We start from the raw sequence: 20,735 nt of genomic DNA, 5'->3' as shown, positions 1-20,735 counted from the left end.
CCTTCAACAGTTTTTCTACCCTTTGTGATTAAACTGTCAGATGCTCTTGAGAAGCTCTCCCAGAACAGAGAAAAAGTCGCTTATACACAGCCCTTGATGGACAACTTCTCTTGGAGCGATTTTAATTGCATTTTGCCTGCCGTTTTGAGGGTTTACTATCAAAACCTTTTCTGGGTGGTGCAATTATTCCCAGAGAGACAGGTACTATAAATATTTAGTGACTGCAGAATTTTCGACTAGGAAGCGTCCAGACACTAAAATAAATGCAAACAACTGAATTGCAGCCCCGAGGCTCTGAGCACCATGAGTCCAGCCAGATGCCATTCGTGTCCCAGTTTCCACTGGCATTTCCTTGAACCCGTGAGACACCACACACACCAAAAAGACTTCAGCGACGGTCACCACCACCTCCAGCCCCCGCGAGCGGTCCCTCACCTCTTGATGAGCTTGATGGACCTGAAGGCCTCATCCATGTCCCCGATGGCCAGGAAAAAGCTGAAGTTGAGCATGGCGTCCTGTGTGGGCTTGTCACAGTCCTCCAGCCCCACGAAGTCCCGCAGGGGCCTCCTGCCCACTGCCTGGGGGATGCACTGGGACCCAGAGTCCAGCTGGTCCTCCAGATTAGCTTCTCCTGGCTGGATGACAAAGGGCGCAGTCTATCTGTGGGTCCCCGTAAAGCCAATGTGCGCCCCAGGCCTCTCCCTGGGGGACCCTCTGCACAGACCCCACATTTAGCAACACTCTCGGCAAAAGCATCACACGTCTGCAAGCCCTCAAAGGCCAGAGCACGGGGCTCCAGCTTCAGACTGGGGGTGATGCAGGCGTCGGCATGCAGGGACCTGCGGCTGAGGCAGTGACATCATGAACATGTGAAAACACCACCCCTCAGCTGTCTGTAAACTTCCTAGAAAGAGCTCTTCCTGTCACGTCTGACCGTGTGCCCGTGCATGAGGTGCTAAAACTATGCCAGCACCACTGCCTCCTGGTCCATTCCCACCTCTGGCTACAAGAAGGACACTTGCTAACACAGAAAACACAGAGCTCATGTTGAAGCCTGATTTTAAGTCACCTTACACTGAAAGCCAAAAAAAAAAAAAAATCCAAGAAAAAGCCTGCACACTTTAGTTCTGACAGGACAGTGAAGAAACAAGCGAAGAAGCGAAGCAGCAGGAAGCGCAGAGCTGGGGGGGAGGGCGCGGCAGAGCTCAGGGGAGCAGCTCAGGCGGCACCCCAGGTCCACAGGACCAAGGCAGAGCAACGGGCTGCAGCCTGCACAGGCCCCTCAGTGCATGGGGCTGTAGGCACCTGGCTGAGAACAGGTGGCTCAGCCAGCATGTCAGCTGGGCTGGAAGCTCTGCCGCCCATCACAGACGCACCCACCCTGATCAGCACTGACCTCAGGGCCAAGGATGCCGATTTCAGGCCTGGGCGGGACCGTGGGGATGCAGAGACCATGTCCAAGGGATGGCAAACAACTCATCCAAAATGGCTGGGGCGAGTGCCAACAATGACCCCGTTTGATCAGAAATTTAAACACACGCGTATGTAACGGGAGTCCCTGTTGGCTCAACTGGTTAAGAGTCTGACTGTAATGCAGGAGCCCCAGGTTTGACTCCTGGGTCAATCCCCTGGAGGAAGGGACGGTATGTGTGGCGCACACATGCAGGCCACAGACAGAACCTGTCCCTAGCGGCCCCAGCGGCACCTCTGGGGGCTGCAACCATGGAGATTTGCATCACCTCTGGACTTTATTTCCTTATTTGCAGTTCCTGAATTTCCTACAGTGAATACAGGAATGGTAGTTCAGTCGATAAGTCATGTCCAACTGTTACGACCCCATGAACTTCAGCCTGCGAGGCTCCTCTGTGCATGGAATTCTCCAGGCAAGAATACTGGAGTGGGTTGCCATTTCCTTCTGTAGGGGATCTTCCCCACCCAGGATTGAACCCTGGTCTCCCGCATTGCAGGCAGATTGTTTACTGACTGAGCTTCCCTGGTGGCTCAGCTGGTAAACAATCCGCCTGCAATGTGGGAGACCTGGGTTCAATCCTGGGTGGGGAAGATCTCCTGGAGAAGGGAATGGCTACCCAGTATTCTGGCCTAGAGAAAAGAGTCAGACACAACTGAGCAAATATAGGAATAGGAACTTCTAAAAAAGCATCTAGACTTTTTAAAAACAGACAGAAAGGTGGAAGGACCCAGTGCTTTGGGGGAAGCCAGGAGGGATGCCCTTCAGTGGAGCTGCTGCCCATCCGCCCGCCCTCGACCTTCCCCACAGGGATGGCAACCTTGGATCTGCTGGGATCTCAGGGGACAGCTCAGGGCACACGCTTTGCTTGTGTAATGAGAGGGAGGAGGAGGGCCCAAGGATATGGCTGCACCCGCAGAGCCCACCTTTCTCATGAAGTAGTAGTGGGGCACCTGGATCCCCAGGAGCATCTGGAAGGCGGGGGGACGGGGGAAGCTGTCCTGCAACAGGAAGCCGTGCTCTTCTGAGACGAAGAAGGACAGGACCAGCACGTCCGCCTGCACAGGGACATGTCCTGTCTCAGTTCGATAGCAACTTTCCTGGCTCTTGTCCAACCCCACTTGTCCAGCATTGCCAGCAAGTTTACATAAAACACAGAGAATGTAGAGCGGCCGACAGGTTGGCTCTCATATAACCCCACTCTCCCCGCCGAGGACCCTACGCACAACCCCTGTGGAACAAGGTAGGTCAAGAGAGGCGCACGGAAGAGGGTCAAGAGGGCTTTGTCCGGGATCACTGGGTGTCCTGTAAAACAGGACAGTGGAAAGTGGTGAAGTCTGGGCCCAGTGAGGGGATGGGGCTCAGAGTCAGTGGTGTTGGAGTGTTGGGGAGGAAGGCCCTGCTGAGAGGGGAGCAGGGTGGTGAGAGGGGAGGGCAGTGACCGAGGCTGGGGGCCCACTGATTGGGGAACGACTCAGGGGACCTTCGTAACTGGACCCTACAGGATGCGCCCAGATCAAGGGAGACTCTGATCCCCGAGAGAAAATGGCACGTGACAGAGGGTGGGGCCAGCTCTCGATGTCGACCCAGAGGGGAGAGGTGTCCCCCAACATCCTGGGGGTGGAGACTGGCTCCCTACCACTTCCCCAGCGACCACATTGGGAAGACAGAGCCCGCCCTGCCTGCTGTCCAAACACACAGGCGACCACGTGTGGGGCGAGGGGCCTGCACTGGCCTCGGCCAGCGTGCTTCTGTCCGCGGGCTGCGGCGGGGCACCGGGCACCTCGCGCACGGCTTCGCACACGAACAGCCGGGGCTCGCTCTGATCCCAGAAGTGGCTCACGGGCACAAGGTCTGTCAGCCTCTCATCCTCCAGGGCCTGGCTCCTGAAAAAGAAAGAGAACTGCACGTGTGGTACACCAAGGCCTTGAAGAAAGACCGGCAGGGATGCTGACGGCCCTCTGCACCCTGAGACCTGGGGCTGCCCATGGGCACTCGCGTTGCAGCCCTTTTGGAAGCTCAAGTTCCTGGCCCATGCCTCCAGAACCTCAGAGACAGTTTAGACTCAAATCCCTGCGATGGCCCAGGGGAGCGGGCTTCTGTTTCACCTCTGGTCCCCACTGCTCATGATCACTGAGCTCTTCCAAGTATGAAGAAAACTTAGCAACAAACTGCCTCAAAGCCAACAAGTAATTGAGCATCATCTTCAACATCTTTTTTCAACAAAGTCCTCCCAAACCACAGTCTTACTTCTTTGTCTCCTGCCCATTAATGGACAATGCCTCTCTCTGATCTATCTGTCCCGTCTTGAGGTCGAGGATGGTCACTGTGTCCATATCCACGTCATAGAAGCAGATTTTGGAATCAGGGCTATTGTCAGCCTAGGAAGAGAGAGCCAGAGCTCAGTGTGCCTGCTCACTGACGTTCCACACGTTTGGGAGAGGTGCCGAGGTCCAGACTGCGTAATTCCAACGTCAGCTTATGTTCATCCCACTGAAACGGCTGTGGGTTTACTATTTTCTAGTTTCAGCTGATCCCCCGTAGTGGCTGGGCCCACTGCTGCCCTCCAGCCCTGCTTCTCTCCTCCCAGCTCTCACCAGGGTTGTAAAAATTTACTTGAGTCTGCTCATCCACAGGGGTGGGGTCAAGTCACCCATTTAACACATCAGTTTGTGTTTACAGAACCCAGCAAAGTGCGTGGTACACACACGGCAGCCAACAACCCACTCTTGAATGAATGAGTGAATGAGAGAGTGAATGAATCAGTGAATCAGTGAATGAGTTAGTGAGTGAAGGAATGAGTGTGTGAATGAGTGAATGACAGAGGAGCACGTGAACAGACACTGATGGCGGGAAGGCACCAGCTTCTCTAGAACCAACGGCCCTGCCACCTGGCTCCTTCACACCCACTCTCAAAGCAAGAGGCTCCAGGTCCTCCCACACTGGTCACCCCTGCTGCCCAGAGGCCTTAGTCTGATGATGGAAAAAGGCAGAAGGGAAGAGGTGAGGGTCTCTGCAAGAACCACTGCTTCTGATGACACGAGGAGTGAAGCGAAGGAAGGTGGGGAGGTGGAGGGAGCCCCAGGGGGTGGAGGGGGCACCAGGGCTGCAGGAGGGGGAGGGCAGGTGGGGCAGCGCATGTAGGGACCCACCTTGCTGAGGAGGAGACTGATCTTGCTGCCGCTGGCATTGCATCTGAGCGAGGTCAGGCCCCCCACACCCGGGACCAGCTCGGCTAGGCTCTTGCAGCCGCAGTGCACCTTGGCCTCTCTGCAGGGAAGGAGGTGGTCTCAGTGGCCCAGCTGGGACAGCAGGCGAGCCCTTCCCCTTGGGCCTGGAACCTGGGCCCAGCGGCTCTCACTTCAGGAACAGGAGACTCAGGAAATGGGCTAGGCTCAGAAGACAAGGCGAGTTCTCACTTTTACATTTTTTGGTGGAGATATAATTGACACACACATTATCTGAGTTTCAGGAGCACAGTGTTAACAGTCTGCTATTTGTGTGGCTGAGGTTTTAAGGTTCTGTTTTTGTGAACAGGCAGGAGCACTATCTCATTCCCATCACAGACAGGAGCAGCTGATTACTGATGCCACGCCATCCCCACAGCACGGCCGTGGGCTCTAATGCCCATGCTTTGTTACAGCCACGTGCTCTTCCACTGTGTGGACAAACTCAAATACATTACACTAGTCCCCTGTTTGAGTTTGATGCCTCCAGAAACAAAACTGGCTTGTAGAGGTAGCTCACCATGACTTTCTTTACTTTATTCACATTTCCTTACTTTCCCCCTAGTGTTCTCTTTCTGCCCTGGACCCCCATCCAGGCCTCACGTGACATCTAATCATCTTGTCTTCCTGGGGCCCTCTGGGCTGGGACAGAGTCTTGGGCTCCAGGCTCATCTCGTGCATTTCCTGCCTAGGCTCAGAATCCATTCCAGCATCAATCTCCGAGGAGCCCACTCCCTTTCCTGCAGGAGGACTTGGACCAAGATCTGGGTATGGGGTGTGCTTATCGTTCTTGGGGTGTTGCTGCTCCCAGACCCCGGTGGCAGACAGACCAGGCCACGTGCACTGACCGGTACCTGCACACGCACCTGCCTCCACCTGCACCGACACGAAGCCACACCCAGCTCCAGACTCAGGTCTCCACCTTGGATGCATTCGCTCAGGGGTCACTCATCCTCCTCCCCTGATGACTTGGAAACCACCTCTCAGGTGAGAAGCCAGCTCCCTGCCAGTCCTCATCCTGACACTCAGCTGCTCACGACCAGCCTGGATGCCTCCCCGTGCCCGTGGGAACTGACTTTATCAGCAGAGTGCATGCTGCGTGCGGCCCCTCAGCCATTAGTCTCAGGGCCCTGCTCAGATCCAGGGTAACCCGGGCAGCTCCTGGGGCAGAGGGAGGCAGTTCCACACGCTCATAAATGGGGGTTGTCCTGCCTTGTCTGCCTTCCATCCTGGGCCCCCCTGAACTGACAGGTTGTTTTAATTTGCAGATACTAACGTTCACTGTGAGCTGTAAAGGTCTGTGGATTTCGGCAAACGTACTGTGTCACGTGTGTACCACATAGTGACGCTGCTCCCCACTTCATGCAGAGATTAAGACTTTAAACCAAGACATCAGGCATTTCCAACAGGAAAGTGCACATTAATGCTGGAATGAGAGCATAAACAGCCTGCTGCCCCCGTCTGTCTCCTACCCATCCCATCGTCTCCCAATGCATTTAAAACACTTTCATTTGGACAAAAACTGTACCTTCGGGAAAGATCAAAGCTTTTAAAGTGAGCCAAGTCCGTCCCTACAGCCAGGAAAGTTCCACAGATGTCCAAGAAGCACGGGTTCCCCTCTGACTCGGAGAACGGCAGGAGCTGCTTCACCGTCCCCTAAGGAAAAAGGAGGCGACAGGGACCTCAGGGGGTGCTACAGTCACAGGCCCCACCCCTTGCTTGAGTCTCACCCCACGTGGGAGGATAGGCCCTGTCATCGGGGAATCCCTGGTGCTTCCGGTCAGGGGGCAGGTATAGAGCAGCCAGGTCAACAAGCAGGTACACACATGACTCAGCGTGAGCACATGCAGACCGGTGACGGGAGGGATGCTAAAAGAAAACCATCTAGGCGGCAGCATGTGGAATTCCATCCGCTCGGTGGATGCAGGAGATGCCGCCCACAAGGTCTTACGTTAATGCCCCAGTGAAGCTGACTGTGTGGCTAGTGGTCACCTCTGGGGGAGGCCGTGAGTGGAAGGGGTGGTGATCACGTCCCAGGTATGTCCATCTGTGAAAACTCATGAGCCGCACGCATAGCATGCCTACTTTCCTGTGTGTCCATCACATGCTGGTAAATGCCTGAGAACAGGTCTTGTCTGGGGGGCAGGTTGAAGTGAGCCTGGAGGGAAGGGGCCACCCATTGGAGAGCTGCACTGGCCTTCCAGAGGAGGAGCCGGGTGGCAGGAAGGAAGGCGGGTCCTGAGGCGAGCAGTGAGCAGACACCACACTGGGCATCAGTGCAGGCCAAGGGAAGAGTCAGATTTTATTCTACATGAAGCTGGAAGACTCTGGAGGGTTCTGAACCACAGGTGACTTAAAATCATTTATGTTTTAAAATGCTGTTCTTACAACACATCCCAGTATTGTTATTTTGGAAAGAGTGACCAGAGTCGGGCCTGGGCAGAGCTTACGCTTTTGGGTGTCTAATGCATGGACTGACCCCTCTCCTTGGAGCTGAGATGGGTCCCCGGCTCAATCTGAAACCGGAGGGAAGGGGGCAGGGCACAACTTATGAAAGAATGCCATAACCCAAGGACACAACATAAACCAATTAGAATCAAATGGGTCCATGGTGGCAGACTCCACTTCCCGTGGCTCAGACAGTAAAGAATCTGCCTCCAATTCGGGAGACCTGGGTTCGATCCACGGGTCAGGAAGATCCCCTGGAGAAGGGAATGGCAACCCACTCCAGTATTCTTGCCTGGAGAACTCCACGGACAGAGGAGCCTGGCAGCCTACAGTTCATAATGTTGCAAAGAGTCGGACATGACTGAGTGATTATCACTTTCACTTTCACTTTCAAAGTGGCAGACGAGTCAGCTTCCCCTAGACTTTGATCCTCAATCAGCAAGCTAAATGACCACCCAAAGGCACTATGACAGTTCCAAGACCCCAAAAGTCAAAAGACCAAAGGGGGTGGTGGCCCAATTCCTGGAAATCTCCACCCCTTCCCCCAAATAGCTGGAATAACCCTCCCACTCATTAGCTTATGAATCACCCAGCCCATAAAAGCTAACCACACCGTATTTCAAGGCCTCTGCACTTGCCCTCCATGATGGCCCACACTGCCTGTGGAGGGTTTCTCTCCAAATAAAACCACTTCTTACCTATTACTTTGTCTCTCACTGAATTCTTTCTGTAATGAGATATCATGAACCTGAGCTTTATCAGATCCTGAAACTAGGTCTGTGACCTCAGTGGGAAGACTGTGGGGTTTGGCCGGTTTGAGTCCCAGCATGTGGGTTCAAGTCCCAGTCTGAGGTAAATGGTTTCACATCCAACCAATGCACAATGAGTGTCTGCTTGGCTCGGCACTGGGCTGGGAGCAGAGTGGCCAGGGGTGGGGTTTCCCACAGAACTTAGTGGGCTCCTTATACCAGGAACAGAGACTCAGGGAGTCTTTATGGAATTTATTACAGTATTGCTTCTGTTTTTTTTTTTTTTTTTTTTGCCATGAAGCATGTGGGAGCTTAGCTCCTTGACCAAGGTTCAAATATACACCGACTGCATTGGAAGGCCAAGTTTTAACCACTGGACCAACAGGGAAGTCCCTGACATATATTCCTTTCGACAAAAATTTAAAAAGGTTAAACTCTGTCTATGGTCAGATGCTCCTAAGTTACCGCCATGATTTCCAGCTTGACTTTCACCCTTTCCCAGCATGCTGTTCTCTTTTCCCAGCATGCCTTTTGTCCCTTCCCAGAATGCCTTTTACCACTTTCCCAGCATGCATTTCACCCCTACCAGCAACCTTTTGCCCTTTGCCCAGTAAGCTTTTCACCCCTTCCCTGAAGGCCTTTCTGTTTTCTCCCAGTATGACTTTTGCTGCTTTCCCAGCAGGCCTTTTATTCTTTCCTCATAGGCCTGTCATAATATGCCTTTGGTTCTCTCCTGGCATGCCTTTCATTCTCTCCCAGTATGCCTTACACCCCTTTCCCAGCATGCTTTTCACTCCTTTTCCAGTGTGCCTTTTGTTGCCTTCCCAGTGGACCTTTCATTCTCTTCCTACATGTCTTTCACTCCTTTCCCAATATGCCTTTCACTCTCTCCCAGTATGCCTCTCACTCACCTTCCTAGCATGCCGTTCACCCCACCAGCAACATTTTGCCCTTTTCCCAGTCTACCTTTCGTTTTCTGCCAGCATGCCTTTCTCCCCTTCCCAGCAAGCCTTTCGCTCTCTCCCCATATGCCTTTCACTCCTTTCCCAATAAGCTTTTCATTTTCTCCCAGTATGCCTCTTACTCCTTTCCCAGTATGCCTTTCACTCCTTTCCCAATATCTCTTTCATTCTCTCCCCGTGTGCCTTTCACCCCTTCTTGGCAGGCCTTTCCTTCTCTCCTGCATGCCTCCACCTTCCAGCTCTGGAGTTCATCCCTCTAATAACCCAGCTACTCCCTCATCTGTTGTCAGCAGGGCTCCTCCCTACCTCAGCTTTATGCCCACACCTGATGCCCCTTCACCACTATCAGTGGTATGTAAGCCCCATCCCTCCAGCCTCCCCACCTCCCCTCTGACCTGAACCTGGCCAGGCATCTCTCGAGGCCCAGATCCCTCCCTGCAGTTCCCCCAGGAGGCTCATGGGACTGCGGCCACCTTCCCCACCTGTCAGGTCTCTATTCCAACATCTCTCCCTGCAATACTTTCCAACCCCCTCCATACTTTACTGTGCTCCTTACCATCTGACCCTCCTGCTGGAGACTAGAACTGTAGGGAAGCTCCTTCAGGAGTTACTGAATGGAGAAGGGGAGGTATAAGCCTGTGAGGTATAAGCACAGGACAGACCCTGGGAAAGAAATGAGCTGGACACGGTGGTCACACACCGAGAGCTAAACCAGCAGCACAGCTGTCCTCAACTGTGATGCAGAACACTGCTGAACGTGCGGGGTGAATGGTCTCCCCTGAAAGATACACCCAGTTCAGTTCAGTTCAGTTCAGTCGCTCAGTCATGTCCGACTCTTTGCGACCCCATGACTCGCAGCACACCAGGCCTCCCTGTCCATCACCAACTCCCGGAGTTCACTCAGACTCACGTCCATCGAGTCAGTGATGCCATCCAGCCATCTCCCACTTGGATGTAAACATGACCTTATTTGGAAGAAGGGTCTTTGAAGATATAACTAAGGCTCTCAAATAGAGACAACTCTAGATTAGGGTGGACCCTAAATTCAGGGACAAGCGTTCTTCTCAGACACAGGAAGAAGGCCATGTAAAGATGGAGGCAGAGACCTGGCTATAGGCTACAGAATGCAAGGAATGCCGGCAATGCCAGCAGCTGGAGGAGGCATGGGACAAACTCTCCCCCAGAGCCTCAGAAGGAGCAGCCTTGCCCACACCTAGATTTTGGACTTCTAGCCTCCTGAACGGTGGTGGGGAAAATAAATTTCTATTGTTTTAAGCCATTCAGTTTGTGGTCATTGATTATGGCTGGTTCAGGAAACTAATACTCCGTGTCAGCCCCAGGGATAAAGCAAGTGTGTGCAGGATGCGGGCAGGCAGAGGCTCCCCTACTGCACCCTCTGCAGAGGACAGAATGGTGTGCTAGAGGCTGGGGTCCTGGAGGTACGCATGGCTCCCACCCTCAGACACATGCATGAAAAGGTCTAAAGATGTGGCCAAAACCAACGGCCCCTTAGTCCTCTTGGTGCACATTAAACAGCACACCTTCCTCCCATTTTGTAATCCCAAGCACTCAAGAACCAGCCAGGTAGTCCTTTTCACTGCAAAGGGCCACTGCCTTACCTCCTGATTTCTGGAGTCACAAGAGCTGTCGATGGAACAGCTATGTAAGAATCCATTTTTACAACCAGACACCCAGTGGGGGGATCTGATGAGGCTGGGTGAAGTCAATAAGCAGGCTCTGGCTTGATTTAGAGGTGGCGTTTTAAACTTGGCTCTAGTTGTCTTTAATGTCACAGGCCACTCACTGTAGAGCAGCCATTTACCTGCCAGGTTCGAACTTGGACTCTGTTCGGCTCCACCGTATAAACGTTTTCTTCATGCATGGCTAACACTGGAGACTCACACAGGAAGGACCCTAAAATGACAGACAGAGGTCATGACACCAGCAGCTAGTCTCGTCAGAGCTCCTTAGAGTTTCGGAAGCATTCTCACACTAAAACTAGAACTCTTTATAGAGTGATTGATGAGAAAGACTGGAATCTAGCAGAAAACATCTTCTACAACTAAGGTGATAAAAGAAGAGCCTCAGGCTATAAAGATGGGGAGAAAGGGCAGAGCTGTGGTATCATCAAGAATGTGCTCATGCGTGTTCCCTACTGTTCCTTGGCCCTACAACAGCCTTGTGAAAGCTGTGTTTCCTTCTTCTTGGAAAGTGAGGCTCCAAGATACAGGGACTCCCAAGGGCCACGGCTGCCAGTGACGGCCTGATGGGGCACCCAGCGCCAGGCACCCACCCTCGCCACTCACTGATGGCCTCGCCTCCTCCCTCCCGGCGAGCAGCTGGTGCTTCCCACAGCACAGCCTCTGCGACAGCACCACTGTCCAAGCTGCAGCTCATCATACATGGGACTTTGGAGGCCACGAGCTCCAGCCCGGGCACGAGAACGGATGTGGGGTCTCCCGGTGGCCCAGGACCTGCCCTCTGCCAGCCCCTCAGAAACCAGCACCCCCACCTGCATCAGACCCAAGACCCTCTGGGGGCTGAAAAGACTCCCACCTGCACTGCGTAACGTGGCTCCGGACGGCTCAAAGATCACCACCTGTTTTCCATTCCAGATGGCAACAGCATCCTATGAAGAGTCACGGAAGTGAAAAAGCAACCAGTCATCCAGGCTTCACCGTCCCCAGTGACCCTAACAACTGGCCAGGGCTTTTGTCTACATCAGTGACCCTGCCCCCCACCCACAGATCACCCTGGCAGTGACCTTGGTGGCAAACACTCCGGTGACATGCATGTCTGTGCGCAGGCTGTGGGTCACCCCCGTGGACAGGAAGGACACGCTGAGGAGGCTCGGGGAGACCTGCATGGCGGCCACCTGCTGGTGGAAGTGGGATGACATGGCCTGCTCGTGGAGGATGAGCACGGAGCTGATGCTGTTCACGGCCAGGAGGCTCTTCCTGGAGCCCCACTTGGTTGTATGAAGAGACACCACCGAGGCGTGAACAGAAAGGAAATGTGCAGTCAGGGCAATGTCACAGGTATGAAGATTCACAAACAGTTTCCAAGCACTGCTTCTTCTCATTATTTAAAGTCAAGTGAAAGTGAAAGCTGCTCAGTTGTGTCCGACTCTTTGCAACCCCACGGACTATACAGTCCATGGCATTCTCTAGGCCAGAATCCTGGAGTGGGTAGCCTTCCCCTTCAGCAGATATTCCCAACCCAGGAATCGAAACAGGGTCTCCTGCTTTGCAGGCAGATTCTTTACCAACTGAGCTATCAGGGATGCCCTCTTGTTTAAAAACATGACTTTAAAAATTTATAAGTGTAAAATGTGTAATTTGAAGAAAAGCTTAAAAATACTGGATCTCAACACCCAGAGTTGAGATGCAGCATGTAAACTTATGTGCTGGTTCTAGTTTGTGTCTGTTCTGACTGGCTGAGCATCTTCTAGAGCTTAGTTTACCAATGCAAACTTAGGGGCATCTGTGTTTTATAAACGGAAAGCGAGTTTACACCCTATCAGTGAACTACCTGGCTTCCCAGGTAGCTCAGTGGTAAAGAATCTGCCTGCCAAAGCAGGAGATGCAGGAGACACAGGTTCAATCCCTGGGTTAGGAAGATCCTCTGGAGTAGGAAATGGCAAGCCACTCCAGTATCATTGCCTGGAGAACCCCCATGGACAGAGGAGCCTGGTGGGCTATAGTCCATGGGTTGCAAAGAGTCAGATACGACTGAGTGGCTAACCCTGGAGGATCTAAAAGAAATTCCTAGAACTGCTCTAAAGTGAAAGTGAAAGTGAAGTCGCTCAGTCATGTCCGACTCTTTGTGACCCCATGGACTGTAGCCTACCAGGCTCCTCCGTCCATGGGATTTTCCAGCCAAGAATACTGGGGTGGGTTGCCATTTCCTTCTCCAAAATTGCTCTAAGATATCCCTAAACTATTTACCATGTAAGTTTCATTTCCTGATTAGATTATTTAAACTTCATCTTAAAAAGTTCAGGGAGTTCCCCGGGGGTCCAGTGGGTAGGACACTGCCCTCCCCTAGTCGGGGAGCTAAGACGCCGTGTGCTGCACACCTGTATCACACAGAGCAGAGCTGAGAGGCCAGGCCCAGGACGGCAGGTAAGGAGCCCCGAGAACACAACAGGCGTAACTGGTGAGAACTGTGAGAACACAACTGCCCATTTCTCTCGGAATCGGGCACAGAGTTAAATGGAGAAAAGAGGACTGAAGAAAATCTACAGAGTTTAGAGAGAAGAGCAGAGTCTGTGGCAGATGAGCCTGGCGGGCAGGTCTGGCCAAAAGGCCCAGGGAGGGGCGGCCGCCAGCGTCTGTCACCGCTTAGCTCCCCACACAGGCCAGCTCCAGGTGGGTGTGGGGGGAGGCTCTGCCTTGGGGATGGAGCCTGACCATACAGACCAGGCCTTTGCCCCAGCTTGCTTCTCGCGGGGAGGCAGTACCAGACCAGAGGCTCTGGTGCCCAAAGCCGCTGTCCCCACGGGCAGGCTCTGGAGTGGCAAGTTCCCAACACAAGCAGCTCTATCTAAAACAGAGCATAGGCGAGAGAGCAGTGCCCCGAGAGCGGTGGAGGTCTGGAGCATCAGGAGGCGGCTGGGGCAGGTGGTCCCCACGGCCCAGCGGTGAGGACTCGGCCCTCTCACTGCCAGGGCCGGGCTTCAACCCCTGGTTGGGGAGATCTCACAAGCCGAGGGGCACGGCCGAGAAAACATAAGTGAAAAAACAAAACAGATGATGGTAGAGATAAAAGAATGGGTAAATAGGTAAAATAGATAAATATACACTACCACGGACCCACAACCGCTTATATCACTTCTGACCCAACAGGCCTTTATAAATATTTCATTGTTGCTATTTTTTAATCTTAAGTTGAACAACTGACAAAAATAGGTTCAGAGCAAATTACTGCCTCCACTTGTGCAAAAAGCAAGGGCCCCCAGCACCCCATCGGGTGTACCTTTATCTGTGTGATGTTTCCTTCCAGCTCAGTGGGAGTCTGAAGGGTCCACCTGTCTTTGCCCTCCGCCCCGCGGCTGTTCGGGAGGCCCAGCGCTTTTCTCCACATGGCCACTCGCCCCTTGTCGGTACCAGCTGCCAGGAGACCTACAGGTGAAAAGAGAGCTCACCTCAGCTGAGCCAGGAAAGGGTAAAACGGCAGCAGGCGCCCTCCTCTGACCACCCTCTCAGACGCATCAGCTCGCCCAGTAACTCTACAGCCACTTACCCAGCTGATCCCCTTCGTAGGAGCTCACTGTGTGGCGACAGTATGTGTACGCATGCGTGGAGCATGGGGGGGGTGTGTGTGTGTGGGTGTGTGTGTGTGTAGCCATGGCACTAGGGGGGCACAGAGGTGCTGCTCCCATGCATCTCCTATTCCACTGGGTATGCGTGCATGGGTGCACACGTGTGTGTACACATACACACATCCATGCACATATATATTAATACATACACACATATAATGTTCCTCACGCTGACTCTCTACCGAGGGTTCAGGAGGAACAGACACCCATTCCTGCAGCCGATGGTCACATTCCTGACCATCTCCTGGGCCACCATATGGGACAAACACAGCGCGCGCCTCTCTCTTGCTCTGAGCTGGCCATCCTCAAGTGGCTGGTTCTGAGAACAGCCCCTGATGCCAGAAGTCTCACCTTTAACTTTACAGTAAGAAACGCAATTTATATTCTCTCCTTTTTCAAAACCAAACTTCTCCTCTGGACTCAGGACGTAGTTCTCCCCTCGTTCTAAATCCCAGAATCTACAAGGCAAGCAGGAAAACCTGTGAGGGGCCTGCGTTAGTGTGTTTCCCTCAGCTCCGAAGGTCTTGTTCAACTCACAGATTAAACTTGAAAAATCAGGAAAAAGACACAGCCCTTTGGACTCTGCAAAATAAAGTTTCTCATCATCACGTTGTCCGTTAGGTCTTGCTCATGACCAGAGGGAGACGCTGCCAATGCAGAGGGGCCCTGTGGGACACCAGGTCAGGAGGAGAGCACGGGAGCTCCGAAAACCCGAGCCCGGGAGACCCCTACGTCACATGGACTCGAAGCAATGGACCAAGAAGCCGAGACATGGGTTTCCACGTACACGGGGCAGGGTCAGAAAGGCAGGGGACGGCAGGACTCCACAGGGCGGGCGTTGGGGCCTGACTGTCCTGCTCGTCCACCTCGGGGCTGGTTACAGACATGTCCAGCTGGTGACAACTGGCCATCATTCGTGGGCTGGTCTCTGTGTACATCAGACTCCAGTATGGAGCCGACTCATGAGAGCGCTGGGAACAGACTTCTCCCTCCAACCCTGCAGGGTCGGCTCTCACCTGAGCGCCGTCTCCCCGATGGCGGTCACGAGCAGGCTGCCATCGATCAGCGCGATGTCTGCCCGGTGGCCCGTCTTCCCGCTCAGCTTCACCTGCACAACAACAGCCACCTGAGAGGAGGGTGTCGCCCGTGTGGAGGCTGTGTCGCTGGCGAGGGGCTGGACTCTGTTGGCAGCGACTCGGCGGAGAGTGCCCACACAAAGGAAGCGTGGGTGGCCCCAGCTTTTCAGGCCAGAGCAGTTAATGGAGCCCCTCATGGGGGAGGCGCCCTCACACCCACGTGAGGAGCCAGCGAGGGACTGAGAGGGGATTTGAACCCAGGTCCACGGACTCAGTGACCACATTTCAGCTGCTGTGCAGACAGATGTGCACGAGGGCCCCAAACACACTGACTTTCTGCATCTACCAGACCACCTCCAGGGAGGTTCGGGGTCCCTGAGAACCTGGAATCTGCCGGTGGAACTGAGAAACCGCAGGAGGGCAGCAAGCGGTCCTCAGGGAGTGGTGCGTGCTGCCTGACCACAACCCAGGCTCTGGGCATTCTCCTGCGAGCGAGCCCCCAGGTCAGGGGCAAGGCGCCCACAGGGATGGTGGGGCGTCCAGAGTTGCAACCGTCACGTGTGTGGACCAGCTGTGGTGGGAACACTGGTGACAACCCCCAAGGTTTGCACGTGGCCAGGTGTCCCCAGCACATGCCCCTGCCTCCCGAGGCTTGGGCAGCCCCTTCCCCTGACGTCTCCCCAACCTGTGACTGCAATGGTCCAGGACAAATAAGGCACCAAAGCTCTGGTGACCCTGCAACATGGACTCCTCAACCAAGACGAAGTGAGGGTGAGGCAGGCCAGAGGACGGCCCTGGGGTGGCCCCACGCACCTTCATCACCTCCTCGGCAGTGCCCTCAGGCGTCACCGTGAACAGGCAGAGCAGCAGGCTGTCCGTCACCGCCACCAGCACCCCCCTCTGCTCCAAGTAGAACAGCGTCTGGATGGAGCTGTCTGTGGACGCCACCTGGGCCGTCCTGCCTTTCTCATCCACGTGGTGCACCGTCCCTGTGAAAGAGCCTTGGGTCCACGAAAGCTGGACGCTCCCGCGGCCATTCTACCTGCTTAGGGGCACTTTCAACATAAGCATCTTCATCACAATCATTTACAAATAGGCCATTTTAAAAACCACTGGCAGACTTGCCTGTAGGTCCAGTGGCTAAGTCTCCATTCTCCCAAAGCAGGGGCCCTGGGTTCAATAGCTGGTCAGGGAACTAGATCCCACACGCTACAACTAAAGACCCAAGGCAATAAAATAAAATAAAATAAAATAAAATAATTAAAAAACAAAACACTGGCCCGTAACTGCTACACCTGCCGACTCGTGCATTAGTCCAGCCTGGACTCCTGCCCCTGCTGTCCCCTCCACCACCATCCAGCGCTCAGTGACCGCCCTCCTGGTGCGTAGCCTCCATGCTCCTGTCATGTCTGTTCGCCAGAGCCTGAACCACGACCTTCCCTGGGGCCTCAACCCAGGCCCTCCGCCCCAGGTCCCAGGTACCACAGCCTGCCCCCTCTTCCCCTCCCCAGACCCCTCCCAGTCTGGATCCCTCGCCTTGGCCCCTAGCTGCCTCCTGGTTCTGATTTCGGGCAAGCTCTCGGGTGGGTTCATTCTGCTGCTCTCAGGAGCCCCTCACCCTCAGGCCCCGCCCCCATCTCACTCCCAGAAACGAGCACCTGCTCCACAGACACGTGCGGTGGGCTGGGTGTGCACATTCACGTGAGCTCTGCCCGCGGGGCACAGGAGGCGGGGACTACTGTGTCCGCAGGGCCGTACCTGGGAGCTGAGGCATAGGGACGGTGGTGCCCGGCAACACAGAGCCTGGCCCGTAGTGCCCAGCACCAGCGTTGCCCTCCGCCCTCAGGGCAGCGCCCCAGTCCCTCCAGCTGCCCTCCTGCGGCTCTGCCCCTCACCCTGACATGCCAGTGTCTCTAAGACGACCAGCACCCGGCCCCTACCCGCGGTCACCCGTCACGGTCAAGCTGCCTGGCCATGCGCGTCCCAGACCCCATCAACCCATGCAGCCCCACCTCCTGGGCCCCTTTCCCGCAGCGGATGCAACCCATGAATGTCCTGAGAGGAAGAGACCCTCACGCTGCGTCTGCCACTGCCACCTGCCTCCCGGCGCACCGAGGAGGAGCCATGTTGCAGCCGACACCATGGCCCAGCCCCCAGGGCTGCCACCGGGGGCCGCGGCTGGCAGAGCCCATCCAGCAGCCCCGGTCACGGGCCCAGAGCCGAATCTGGACGTGGGCATGGAGACCACGCGGGAGCCCCGGCAGCGACTCGTCTGGGCGTGCGCACCAGACAGCTTCTTCCTGAAAAACCTTTCAACACAAATAAAAGCTGTTTGTCTCCATCGGGGCCAAGGAAAGCCACCCTTTGGGCCCAGGATAACCCCGGCATGGGCGGCCCGAGGTGTCCGTCTGGGAGGGGTGCATGGCCCGCGGCTTTACACAGACACTCCGTCTGCTCGTCGGTGACCGCCAGACACCCTGAGATGCTGCGGTGTCCCCGACCCCAGCGTGCATCTCACCGTCTGTCAGGCTGACGAAGAACGAGAGGCCCTCCTGAGACCCCATCTTCAGGATGCTCCCGAAGCCGCTCTTCTTCCAGTTAAACATGTCCAGGGCCTTCTCGTCCCCGCTCACTGCTGCCCTGGCCAGCTGAACCAGGTCCCTGAAAGCAGATGGGACAGGGAGCTCCTTGTGGCCCCTGGGGTGCAGGTGGGGTGACCACAGATGAGAACCCCCCCGCCCCCACCTCCCATGCAGTACTCACTCGCCGGGCGGGGGCAGCAGGAAGATGCAGTGGGTGAGGGGCTGCCCGTACTCGTGGCGCAGCAGCGGCATCCCCTGCACGCGGCCCCGCTGGTCCAGCCTCCACAGGAGCAGGACGCCGAGCTGCAAACCCAAGGTCACATCCTCAGCGTGCGGAGGTAACACCGCGCCCCGGAGTGTGGGCTCACTCCCTTTCCAATTTCAAAACTACAGCAGGCACTGTGAAAAATCCAGCAATCCACGGGCTCCAAGAGGAGCCAGAAGCTTCTTTGTGCCCTCTCCTGCCTTCAATCCCTGGAGATCACAAGCGTCAAGTGTTCAGTTTCAAAAAACAAACCTCTACTTTGAGGACAGACTTGGATTCAAGGGAAGGTGGCAAAGGCCACCAGCCACGCCCTGGTTGCTCTCGTCACCGGGAACACGCTATTAACTCCAGCTGGGGCTTCACGGCGACTCCTCAGCACCTCCAGAACCGTGTCCTCACACACGTGGTGGCCGCACCTCCTTGGGCTCCTGCTTCAGAGGCCTGCCCGGTGTGAGGAGGACCGGCCCAGGGTTCCAGAATGTGACCCCCGGTGGGATGTGTCTGATGTTTTTCTTCTTGTTGACAGGGTGGCAGGTTTGAGAGGGACACTAGAGGGAAAGTGCTGTTGCTGGCATCTTGGATCTGGGTCGTGCCCTTGATGTGACCTCCCTCACTGGGCGCCCCTCTTGCTGCCATCCTGTCCAGCTTTGAAGGAATTCTCTGGGTGCGGCCCACACATAGGAGGGGAGTGACGTCTCCCCTCTGGGTCATCTGGAGATGTGTCCCGTCTCTCCAGCATTTACTGGTTTATTAAGTCATCGATTTTCATCATCTGGACCCATGGATGTCTAGTTTCCGCTCATGGTTATAGCTCAGTATTGCTTTGTGTAGACACTCCAGCTCTGGCTTTTGGGCACTCTTCTCTCGGCCTCCACTGTCCCTTTCACACGGCCGTCGCTACGGGTGTATGAGGCCCTCCTCGCGTCCTGGCTGACAGATCCTCTGGGCTCACGGTCCTGCCCCAGTCTAGGACCAGCTGCTTCTCCAAGGAGCCCTAGTTCCTTTTATTGGGAGAAACCAACCAATATCTGGATGCCAGGTGTACTGTACATTCAACATCAATGTCTCAGATTAATGGTTCAGACAAGTGCTAGAAAAGTTCAAGTTGGGAGAGACTATTTGGCCTGGGAGCAATAGTCCACGAGGGCATCTGGCTGTGGATGAGCCTGGCTGTGCGAAATGGTACCGTTTCCATCACAGTGGGGCAGCTGCGCTTTGCAGCCCAAACTGTCCTGAAGGTGCGTTTCCCACTCCAGGTCAGCGGGCATTTTAGCAGACAGTGAGATCATCTCTCTCTTCATTCAAGTCACTTTCATCCCAATATCCCCAAAACTGGATAACATCACTTAATTGTACATGAAAAGAAGATTTTCAAATAAGTGGGCCTTACAAAGCAACCTATACAGTGGATCTCTAAGAAAAGCATGTTAAGAGCGGACATAGTATGTAACCTGATTGTACGCATAATCTAAATTGTGTATTAGGCTGATCCTTCTACCTCTGGCTGTGCTAGGTCTCAGCTGCTGAGTGCAGACTGTCTCTAGTTGCAGCGAGGGGGGCTGCTCTCTAGTTGCAGTGGGGGGGCTTCTTCTTGCGGTCGCTTCTCTTACCACTGGACCTCCGGGGAATTCCTGCCCAGCACTTAGTCTTTCACACAGTAGTGACTGTTTTACCGGCACACGTGAGCATCTAGCGGACGACCCCTTGGGCTCCTGAGCGGCCATGCACACTCTGCACGTCCAGGCCCCAATGGCCGCTCCAGGGACACATCTGGAGCCTGGGCCCTGGAGTGGTGGGTTTGGCTCAGAGGCCTGCGGACCCTTATTTGGACACGAGGACAGATACACCACGGCAGGTGTGGGGGAGGTCACGGGAGATCCTCTCGTGTCTCCAGGAGCCAGGCAGACACAACTGCCAAGCGGAAGACAGCACAGCAGATGCCCCTGGGCCCCCCACCACTCCTGGGGGCCACTCTCTGGGTGCAGAGCAGCTGCCATTCACCCCAGTAGCTGCACTCAGACCTCCTTCTCGGCTCCCACCCCTGGAGACGTGGGACACTCTGAGGCTCACAGACTGTGCTTTCTTGCTGCATCTGGTGAGTCTCAGGGTGACCAAACCAGGCTGCTGGTGGAAGAGTGGAGAAGACCCTCAGCCAAGCCTGGGGAGCTGGTGTCTCAGGGGTCACTGGTCTCAGTGTGTCTGTTCATTTGTTAGTACGTCTCTTCCTGTTGGAGTCCAGTATTAAATTGGGACACAATTGCAGATTTTCTGAGAGAAGGACCAGGTGTTTTTGTCCTGAAATCCTCTGACGCCGGAACTCGGTCAGCGGTGACCTGGGCTCCGGGTCGTGCTTAAGTCATCCGCTACATCAGTTGTTTCTCCTTTCTTCAAGATGCGAATGGTGATGTTCAAGGACCCTGACTCCTTTTATCCCCATGGGGGAAGGGATAGGAGCCCACAGGAGAAGGAGCCTGGGGTGGGCCAACGTCACCAGGTGTGAATCGAACAGAAAAACAAGAAACGTCTGGAAAAAAGGAACAGGTAGAACAAGGAAGAAGTGGCATGAGCAGAAATTAAGTGTAAATGGCTTTCTAGGTAACGTTCACCCTCAGGAGGAAGAGAAACACACGCAAAA

The 20,735-nt window shown here is 54.8% G+C and overlaps 1 protein-coding gene across 1 annotated transcript in view; it reads right to left on the bottom strand.

The window, feature by feature from the left end:
• IFT140 (intraflagellar transport 140) overlaps positions 1-20,735 on the bottom strand; it is a 50,854-nt gene that overhangs the window by 26,307 nt on the left and 3,812 nt on the right. Inside the window, exons 3-17 of the mRNA XM_068969458.1 lie at positions 18,017-18,138; positions 17,772-17,914; positions 16,067-16,242; positions 15,194-15,285; positions 14,529-14,635; positions 13,832-13,977; positions 11,619-11,822; positions 11,411-11,483; positions 10,677-10,768; positions 6,224-6,351; positions 4,621-4,738; positions 3,719-3,849; positions 3,210-3,354; positions 2,395-2,547; positions 436-635 (exon numbers count right to left, since the gene is read on the bottom strand). Of these exons, the coding sequence (XP_068825559.1) occupies positions 436-635; positions 2,395-2,547; positions 3,210-3,354; positions 3,719-3,849; positions 4,621-4,738; positions 6,224-6,351; positions 10,677-10,768; positions 11,411-11,483; positions 11,619-11,822; positions 13,832-13,977; positions 14,529-14,635; positions 15,194-15,285; positions 16,067-16,242; positions 17,772-17,914; positions 18,017-18,138 (2,030 nt within the window). The remainder of the gene's footprint in view (positions 1-435; positions 636-2,394; positions 2,548-3,209; positions 3,355-3,718; positions 3,850-4,620; positions 4,739-6,223; positions 6,352-10,676; positions 10,769-11,410; positions 11,484-11,618; positions 11,823-13,831; positions 13,978-14,528; positions 14,636-15,193; positions 15,286-16,066; positions 16,243-17,771; positions 17,915-18,016; positions 18,139-20,735) is intronic.

Source organism: Capricornis sumatraensis, chromosome 3 (genome assembly GCF_032405125.1).
Source record: "Capricornis sumatraensis isolate serow.1 chromosome 3, serow.2, whole genome shotgun sequence".
In the NCBI taxonomy this organism is placed as follows: domain Eukaryota; kingdom Metazoa; phylum Chordata; class Mammalia; order Artiodactyla; family Bovidae; genus Capricornis; species Capricornis sumatraensis.
Note: the sequence above shows the minus strand (reverse complement) of the source record. Positions and strands in the feature narration are given on the sequence as shown.